This window comes from Sinocyclocheilus grahami, unplaced genomic scaffold (genome assembly GCF_001515645.1).
Source record: "Sinocyclocheilus grahami isolate Dianchi unplaced genomic scaffold, SAMN03320097.WGS_v1.1 scaffold768.1, whole genome shotgun sequence".
NCBI lineage: Eukaryota > Metazoa > Chordata > Actinopteri > Cypriniformes > Cyprinidae > Sinocyclocheilus > Sinocyclocheilus grahami.
In genome coordinates this window covers 36,064-46,335 of record NW_015505947.1, presented here as the reverse complement: position 1 = coordinate 46,335, position 10,272 = coordinate 36,064, and the positions used below count along the sequence as shown (strand labels likewise).

Sequence of the window (10,272 nt, the reverse complement as noted above, 5' to 3'; positions counted from 1 at the left end):
ACCCTCCCACCCGCTCCGGCCTCCTCCAGCGTCACCATGGTCGGAGTCTCCCTCGCCTCCGCCTCCAGCCTCCGAGGCCCGGACTCTGCCTCGGTCCGTAGACCCAGTGGCTCCACCTCGGCTCCTAGCTCCCTCGCCTCCACTGTCACCCACCGATCCATCAGCTCCACCGTGCTCCCTCGTCCCTCCGGCTCCGCCTTGGTCGGGTGTCGACCCGCCATCGCCTCTGGACTCCTCTCCTCTGGCTGCGCCTCGTCGCTCTGTCCTACCAGCTTCCTTGGACTCCTTCCTCCCGTCAGCTCCAACTTGGTCCTCAGTCGCTCCGTCTCCTCCGCGGATCTCTGGACCTCCGCCTTGGTCGCCAGTGCCCTCGGCTCCACCCTGGCCCCCCAGATCCTCTGCATCCCCCTGGCTCTTTGGCTCTCCGTCTCCGCCTCGGGCTCCTCCTCCACCTGCTCTGTCGCCGTTGGTCGGCCCCCTGGAGTCGGTGGATATTCCTCCTCCATGGCTCCTCCCTCCGTCGGCTCCACCGTGGGCCGCTATTATAGCTGTGGCCAGGGTCCCACCTGGCGCCTCCTGCTCCGGTTCCCTCCTGTCGTCTCGCTGGCTCCTGCTTCCATCGTCACCTCCCTGGACTCTGTTAGCCGTCCTCCTCCTGGAGGTCCGTCCTCCGCCGAAACCTCCACCTCTTTGCTCTGCCTGCCAGCCCTTTGTCTTCCCCTGTCACCATCTCACATCCACTACCTTGTCGTCCCCCTCCGCCCCTCCCTCTGTTTCTACGGTGCGAGGACGCACCTTCCGGGAGGGGGGGGAGTAATGTAACGCCCCTGTGGACTGTTTGTTGTGGTTTCTTCCCCTTTTGTTGGTTTAGCCCGTCTAATCATTAGTTAATTACCCTCATTGTGTTCACCTGTCTGCCCCTCGTTATCTGCCCTATAAGTTCCTGTCTCTTGTATTCTAGTGTTGTCGGTTATTGTGAATGTTACCCCGAGTGTGTGTCTGTCTCTGCCTTGTTGTCGCTACAATAAATATCCCTAAATATCCTGCCTGCCTCCACACACCTGGACCGTGACAATGAGTTCTAGCAAAACCTGAATGAATTAATAATGATTAATTCCCTTACAACTAAGTAAATTACTACACTGTCCAAAGTTTATATTAATGTCTTAGAGTATGATGCCAGTTAAATCAGTGCTTCCCAATTGATGGATTTCACTGTTATTTAAACATGACTATTTATTAATATTTTAATTAGTTTTAGTAACTTTATGTGATGTTGTCAAGGTTTTTTTTCCTATTTAGAGTTAGTTTTACTTATCTATTCAATTATTTAAGTTAGTGACCAAGGAAACTTTTCTAATTTACATTGAAGTTTAAGGTTTTCATCTAATTTTTTTTTTCAGTTGCCAAAAATGACAGTTAAAGGGTTAGTTCACCCAAAAATGAAAATGCTGTCATTAATTACTCACCCTCATGTCGTTTCAAACCCGTAAGACCTTCGTTCATCTTCGGAACACAAATTAAGATTTTTTTGATGGAATCTGAGAGCTGTCTGACCCTGCATAGACAGCAATGCAACTGAAATGTGTCACATGAATACGCTGTTTCCGTTCAGATCAAATCACAACAACGTAGGAAACAGATCCGGTGTGACGCAGCTGACACAGAACAGAATTTGCTGTTTACATCCAGCTGATACTCTCCAAAATGGCACCAGGGTGATGCGGAGGAGACAAATTGTTGAATAAAGTCGTTATTATTTTTTCTTTTGCGCACAAAAAGTATTCTCGTAGCTTCGTATAATTGCGGATGAACCACTGATGTCACATGGATTATTTTACAGATCTCCTTGCTACGTTTCTGGACTTGGGAACATTTCAGTTGCGTTGCTGTCTATGCAGGGTCAGACAGCTTTCAGATTCCATCAAAATTTTTTCTTTTTTCTTAATTTGTGTTCCGAAGATGAACGAAGGTCTTACGGGTTTGAAAGGACATGAGGGTGAGTAATTAATGACAGAATTTAAATTTTTTTGGGTGAACTAACCCTTTAATAGCTTTAGTTTTAGTCAACAATAACAACAAAGATCAAGACCAAAAACATGTTTGGAAAAAATGCAAAACTGTAAATTAATAAATGCTACTAACTATATAATCATGCATAGTTCAGTCATGAATTAATACATGCTTTGTTAATGTTAAAAGTCACACGCCCAATCAAATTACAATATTTTGGTGCAAATTAATCTGTTGCTTGGTAAACAAAAATAGGAAAATTAGGCTAGTTTCTACCATTTCGGTCTTTTTCTCATACAAAGGTATCATATAGATTTAGAACATCTGGAATATAACGTACAATTCGTATAGACAACTTTTATGATGTATTTTTGCCATTTAGGCCTCACTGGCTTTCATTATGTGAAAAAGTGTAGCCAGGATTGAAATTAAACAAACAAAAAAAAAAAGTCATAGGTTTGCTTCTCAGATAACACATGTTGATAAAAAATGTATACTTTGGATGCACTGTAAATCGCTTTGGATAAAAGCATCTACCAAATGCATAAATGTAAATATATAAGTAGTTGTTCTTTGATGAGTCATACCCCTTTTTTCTGTTCCATTCCACTGCGCTCCATCTAGCATCCTGTGCAAGTGGCCTCTTTAAGTGGGAGAACTTGCACAATTGGTGGCTGACTAAATACTTTTTTGCCCCACTGTAACTCAAATAATACATGGTAATGTCAAGCATGAGCTGCAAGCACTGCTCCACAAACAAGTTCAGGTTGAGTACCTCAAGCTATGTGGGAATATCTACTACCGTGCATGCTACGCTAAATACAGTACCACCATTAAATTTAAATTATTTTTAGCGATATTGCTGTAACAGCGATGTCCCTGACTGCATCAAATCATTCTGAACATATCATTCAATTTCAATCAAGTAGAAAAAATATTTCTTCTCCTCTTTCATTTTGAATTTCCACAACATCTTTACTTTTTCACGCCCGGGCCTGCTGAGGGAGGCAGAGCCTGCAGTGCTCCGTCCATCACTCAATAAACACCTGCTAATCACATACAGCAGCTGGCCTTCTCATTAGCATACATACATTATTCATTCATGCAAAGAAAGCTGATTAGAATAGAGGATCAGAGAGGGGATTGGACAGCTAAGTGAAGAACACTACATGTTGAGTTATTTCGTTTCAGAGTGAAGCCAATGAGACGGGTGTATAATCGGACAACATTATAGCACTTTAAGTAGAGTTCTTCAAAGTGTTCCTGGTTACGGACAACATAAATGGCTCCATTTAGATACATAAATGCAGGCTTTGGGTGAATACGCACACACACGCTCAGAGGCACAATTACACACGTATAGTCAAGGCAAATAATCTGGCAGAAGTCAGACTGACCAGGTTGGATGATCCAAAAATATCAGCAGAGCTTTTTCCTTTTTTTTGTAGAATCAGTTGAAATGTCAGACTGGCAATTGAAATGTCATATAGAGTGAGAATACCTAAGAGAGCAGGATCTCTCCCTTCTGCAAACACACTGACATTAACACGATTTACACAAACATGCTTTAATGGCAAAAGGGTCTGACCCTCAAAGGCATCATGATGCCTACAGGATGTCTTTAACATAGGGAAACGAGAAGACATGCACAACTGAACTAGCAACATTTAGACAAATTAACCACCACAGACACGCATGCAAATTCACACACATACATAAATCACAGAGAAAGATGAGTTTATCAATTTCATTTCCACCTGGAGGGATTAAACCTGCAGAAGGTCTTTCTGCATCAAACATTCTTATAGAAGCAGCCGCTCCTGTACAGACAAAATACCCAAAGACAATTTTTTTGGTACAGTTTGCATTACCTGAAATCCATGGCAGGGTACAAAACCAATAAATGCTAATTGAAAATTAGAGATGACACAGACAAACGGAACCGTAGATAGACAGAGCGATATAGTAAATAAGGACAGATAAAATGATAGATATAACGACAGAATGATAGATAAATAGATATTAGGACAGATAGAACTATAAAAATAAATACATGCATACATACACAGATAAATACATATAGAGGAACGGACAGATGGATGAATAGACAGGTGCATAGATAAATAGACAGGTAGATGGAGAGAGGATAGTCTTTACTTTTGTAATGAATATAGTCATTACTATATCTCAGGCACCCAGGTGAGTCTAGTATAACTTCAACAGAATAATTGAATTACAAATCAACCAAGCTGTGCCAAGCAGCGAGGGAACATGCCAATGTGATAGAGGGAGGAAAATAGAAAATAATGCCAAAAATAAAAGAGAAAAAGAAAAAGAAAAAAAATCACAGCATATGTGAGGTATTGTGGGGAGAGACATAAATAAACAGAGGCAAATCCTGAACAGAGGCTCAGATGGAGGACGGGAGAGAGAGAGAGAGAGAGAGAGAGAGAGAGAGGTCTCGGCTGTTTCAGCACATCAATCAGAGTGTGTGTCTGTGAGAGTAATTAGTAACCTGCCGACGGGCAGCGTCTCTCTAATTGTTCACTGCTTTGCTGCAGCCTATTTCTCCTGCTCTTCCTTCATCTCCCTTACTTTCATGTACCGTCAGTCTTCTAGAGTGTTAATGTGTGGGGTGTATATGTGTCTGTGTGTGTGCTGTTGTGTGCATCTTGTGAAATGAGACTACAAAAATTATGACTGGAGGTGTGGAGACGGAAGAGAGGAAAAGACACACACACACACACACACACACAGAGAGAGAGAGATAGCGACAAAAAAATGCAGTAAGGCAATCTAAGCTTGTGAGAATAGAAACATTGAGGCTGTGTGTGTGTGTGGGGGCGGGGGGGTAATCTGTAATCTGAGTGTGTATTTACCGATAGCCTCACTGACTTCACCCACAATAGAAGGATTAGCCAAGAATCTGCAAGAAAATATTACACAAACACACAGACATCCCACCTCACAGAAAACACACACACTGGAGAGGACTTGATGTAACAGGGCTTCTAATCTGGTGTTTACCAACCAGGTGTGCGTGTACCCCAGAGGGTACTTAGAAACATTTCCATTTTACTTTGTTAAACATGTCTTCGTCGCCTGGAAGTCACAGGTTCTCATTAAAATGTGCACTAATGGCGGTGTAGTCGCTCGTGGGTGATATTTCATACTTGTCGAGCTCCGGCGGTTTTTAAATTGCACCATTCAAAGAGTGCAAATGACTTTACGTTTGTTAAACGTCCCATCTGGATTTTCATTTTTAAATGAATTTGCAGTTAGGTCTTACTCTGAGAATATTTCTGTATGATTGTCCCCAGAAGTGTCACAACTGTGAAAGACAAACAAGCGCAGGTGTCTTATTAAGTGAAGAAGTAGCTTAGTCAGTTGGCTTTTCACACAGTCTTGATTGTTATAAGTTAAGTAAATGATTAGCCAACTATTTTTATACTATGAGTGATAATTCTACATGATATCTAGTACAATGCAAGTTAAAATTAATACAATTCAGAAATCATTCAACATAACACAAAAATAAAAAGTTTTTTTTTTCTTTATGCTGAAAAAGTTGGAATACTGCTGTAACAGAAATACTCAACATGCTCAAGATTTCCATTTATTTCAATCAACTTTTATTCAGCAAGAATACATAAAATTGCTCAAAAGTAGCAGTAAAGACTTTTACACTGTTTCAAAATATTTCAAATAAATGCCTATAGTGTTTATTCTTACACTGACAAACCAAAATGTTGGTTTAATAATTGTATGGTTTTATCAGGTTAACATGTTTACATGATAATTGGAATATGACCAAATTGTGATATTTCCTTGTTCAAATTCAAGCATTTATCTTACTGTTGCTGTCTTTAAGTGCCTTCAATCTGCCTGTGGTACATGGAGTGTGCAAGTGTGCTCCCCTATCAACAATGAGTCCAATCTGAAGTTGACTCTCTCCTGACCTTCTTTTCTTAGACTTGAGCTCTGTATGCTGGAAACTGAAAACAGCACAACATAACAACTCTAAAATGCCCCAAGATGTGTCTGAGCAGTTCAAGGGAAGTGTTTACATCATCTGCAAGGTCTAAAGCAGATATTATTTTACTTTTCCCCATCCACCTAAAACATAAGCCAATTTTCATATGGGCCAGGTGCTCAAAACTGATCTGTGCTGTACTATAAGAAACTAATCATTTCTGTGCCAACAGGTCGCATGGATTTTCATCCACACTGCACAGTTCACATTCATACCTCTTTTGAAGTGTTTGGCTTCCTCATAACTAAGTAAAAAACTAGACATACAAGTTTGGAACAACATGATAAATGATGACAGAATTGCAATTTTTATGTGAACTATTCCTTTAGACGTTCCTCACAGTCACGCAGACTACCTTACTGTATAAGTTCTAAGCTGTACGAACACTCTGAAAGTGAGATGAAATGGCACTACTCAACTAAACCGAATAGTGTGACGCAACCCACTGAAGAGTGCAGAGAAAATCTGTTTAATTACATTTTTTTTCAACTATGCAGTGCAGACCGATTCACTGGGTCGTGGAAGTAACATTTCCACTTTACACTTTCCAGCGAGTCATATTTGACCTTTTTTTAGTTGCTGTTTGCTCTCAAATCATGGCAAACATGCTTAACAAAATGAGAATTTTTTTATTAAAAATTAAACTGCAGTTTTTTTAAAGGGGTCATGAACTGCATTTTTCATTTTTTTTATTTTATAATGTTCTTTAAGGTTCACTTATAATGTTAGTGTGATATTACATAAAAAAAACATCAAAATTTAGAAGTAATAGGCTATTTTCTATTCTGTTTTTTGAGCCTCTCTGCAGAACGCTCTGTTTTTATAGGCAGAGCAAATTCAAGACTCGCAAGTAAACGCCCACTGCTGTGATTGGCTAACAGTTTTGCTTATTAAAATAACAGATTGATGCTGTTGTGATGTACTCTGAAAACAACATGGGTCATTTGGGTTAAAAACTTATAAATACTCAGTATATATCAAATGGTCTGGAACAGACACTGCAATAGTTGTAAAAGTACGTTTACTCCCACTTGTGTGTTGCGACATTAGACAACAGAACCCATTATAATCAGCGATTCTGTCTACACTGGACGTGGCACGAATATTATGTCCTGCTCTATTTCTGACATACAGTACAAGCATCTGCGCAGCTTCTGACCTGAAAGAGAAATTGATTAGTGAAATGACGCAACAACGCTCGTTGTTAGGATTACAAGGAAGGATATTCAAAAACTATTTTTCGCAACTTACACTACACAGTGTCTTGTAATCTTGTAATGTCATCTGTATGGTTCTGTTGATGGAGTAATCCTGTGTTTGCGTCACTCTAGTATTTCCTCTCCTCCTACTACAGGCGCATATCAGTACGGGGAGGTGGGGGGTGAGAGGCGGTGATGTAGAAGCAGTTGTTGATCTTCTCCTGCGGAGGCAGTGCTTGGCCACACTGTTACGTTATAAAGTGGCACATTCCAAAACGAGTCGTTTTCTGGTTTCAGGATGGTTTTTTTTATAGTACATTGACCTATTATATGTCAAAAGATCAAGGGAACTTTGATTTCTCAGTTCATGACCCCTTTTTTCAATGGTTTTCTTGCCTAGTGACATTGCATTTGTGATTTGTAATAACTTCAGTGTTTCTCTCAGTGCTTTCCTCCATCAATACCTTCCCTCCAGCTTTAGTTGTACTTATTTATCTTAATAAATACCAGCTAATTTAATCTACTTTGAAGCAATTTTGTAATTAGCTGTCCGTCTTGTGTTCAGAAGGTAAATAGTAGGAAGCAGGGAAAACTAGGTGCCCTGAACCTCACTGAAAAAAAAATATATATATAAATATATATATATATATTTGAAGGTTTTAGCAGGTTACAGCTGGTCTTCCAGCTTTGCTAAGGCTGGTGTTAAGCTGGTTTAACTGGTCAACCATCTGGTCTCCCAACCAGACCAGCTAACAAGCCCTCAACATCCCTCTAAAACCCTCAGAATAGATTGGTATATAACTAGTTTGACCAGGCTGGGAGCCAAGAAAACGACTTTAAGTTGCTTTAACTGACAATATCAACAAGTGCAAATTGTCAAAAAAGTGGGAATTAACCACAAATCACAAAACTACTCACAACAATATGTGTGCATGACAAAGTTGTTTTATACCAGAAGGACAAGTATGGGAGAGACTAATGTCTGTCATTACACAAGGCCACATAAATGCCCATCATGTCATAATGAGTCTAATCTTTCACTCAGCAAATCCTGCCGGACCTGAGAAGAACCTGGGATTGGGCTGCTCAATTTTACAAACCCTGTACTACCCTACAGTACTTAAACAGACATTTGGTGGTCTAATTAAATTAGCATGCAAAGGTAGAGAGGAAAGATTAAAAAGTGTTCTATGAAGAGAAAGAACATTTGTTATGGGACACATTTCTCATGGCCAATTAAGGTAGTATACAAAATTAACAACCTGTATCACATTACGGCTGTGTTCCAATTTGTTCAGCCTTTTAACTTATGAGAGTTTGCTTCCTGTGAGCTAGTGAGGAAAGTCTGTCAGAGACAGAGACTAAGTGTGTGTATAAAAAATTACAACAAATTTTTCTTTCAGGTCTGTCCTGTTGATCCAATACTTCTCCTTTCTGTTCTGATGTCCTCCTCAAAGAAATGTCCAGAAAGGTTTGGTAAATTAATAGGCGTATAGCAGTTTTAACTTCTCTTTTTAGCACTGAAAACTGGGAGATCTTGAAAACAGCACCAAAACAACATGTGGGATGCTTGTACTCAACATAAGTGAGATCCAAAGGACTGTAGCTGAAGTGCTTGGTCTGGACATACAACAGAATACTTGAAAACCCCATCAAGGGCATTCTGGAGCTAAACATGCAGTCATATTATACACAAGCCAATTTCCCAGAACAACTGATATAAAATGTCTATTAATACAGGTCATAGAATGCAGTCGTCTCTACTGAGAAAAAAAGATAAACCCACTCAGGGTCACCACAGCCCCGATTCACCTGCAGCTAGAATGAATGGTGTGTCAGAAAAGGTTGAAAGAAAACAGAAGTGCCCTTACCCTGCCATGACAATGAAAAAGTCCAGTCTGTTCCAAGTATCGCCAAGATAACAGCGATGGCCAAAGATCCCCAGAGCCACCATCTTCACCACCATCTCCAGTGCAAAGAAAATATAGATAAATGCATCGAATGCCTAAAAGATAGAGAGGACACATGTATAACACAGTGTATGTTTTAACAGAGCTGATAACATTTTTAATCTAATGTTTTATGGCTTTGAGACTATCACTATAATGTGCTCCCAAAAATTGGCAAACACATCACAGATTCATCAAATAAGATGCTCTCTAGAATGAGAATGTCCCTCCCCCCAATACCACAGATTCTCAGTATACTTTTTAAAGTTGTAAAGCCAAGTTGTTCAAGTTTAAATAAATTCTTAAAAATAATGATAAACAAATAATAAATAATTTGAATAAAAATAAGAAATAAGAAATAATAAAATACTTTTTTGGAAAACAGATCCAGCATTAGATTAGGTCTTTCACTTGCTGGCTGATTGCAAAGGCTGGTGTTTTTCAGGAAAAAATATGTTTAAAAAAGTCACTGATTGACAGATGTAACGATAGATAGAGCGACAGAACAACAGAAATATAGAAAGACAGACAGACAGACAGATAGACAGATAGATAGATAGATAGATAGATAGATAGATAGATAGATAGATAGATAGATAGATAGATAGATAGATAGATAGATAGATAAACAATTACATAACAACAGAGACAGACACGGCATAATTATTTTAATTTACAGAACTGTATGCTCTGCAGATATAACTTCTGAGCATTCAAATTTGCTCTGTGAAGGACTAAGTAACCAAAATAATTACAATGTGTTGCACGGCATCGTTTTTTTTCTAATGTACAGTATCTGACAGCCAATGAGAGCTAATGAGATCTTGACATAAGTCAAAAGCTGAATGTGCCTGAAAAGAAACCATGAAGTCCAGTCAGCACCCAGCCTGTTCACCCTTACTTCACCTGACCCTGGACGACCCATCCTGCATCTCATTTCCCAACCGTCGCTGAGATGACTGACGATCAGAGCAGATGATCCATTTGACAGAAAGCATTTCTTTCATAAACAATTGAGTCGCACGCAGACTTAAAGAGGGCTGTTAATTAGCTCCGAAAACACTCCGACGCGTGATTG

At 39.8% G+C, this 10,272-nt stretch overlaps 1 protein-coding gene across 1 annotated transcript in view; it reads right to left on the bottom strand.

The window, feature by feature from the left end:
- The window catches only part of LOC107561340 (voltage-dependent T-type calcium channel subunit alpha-1I-like), a 136,974-nt gene that overhangs the window by 100,016 nt on the left and 26,686 nt on the right, over positions 1 to 10,272 (bottom strand). Inside the window, exon 3 of the mRNA XM_016245766.1 lies at positions 9,117 to 9,250. Coding sequence (XP_016101252.1) covers positions 9,117 to 9,250 — 134 coding nt within the window. The remainder of the gene's footprint in view (positions 1 to 9,116; positions 9,251 to 10,272) is intronic.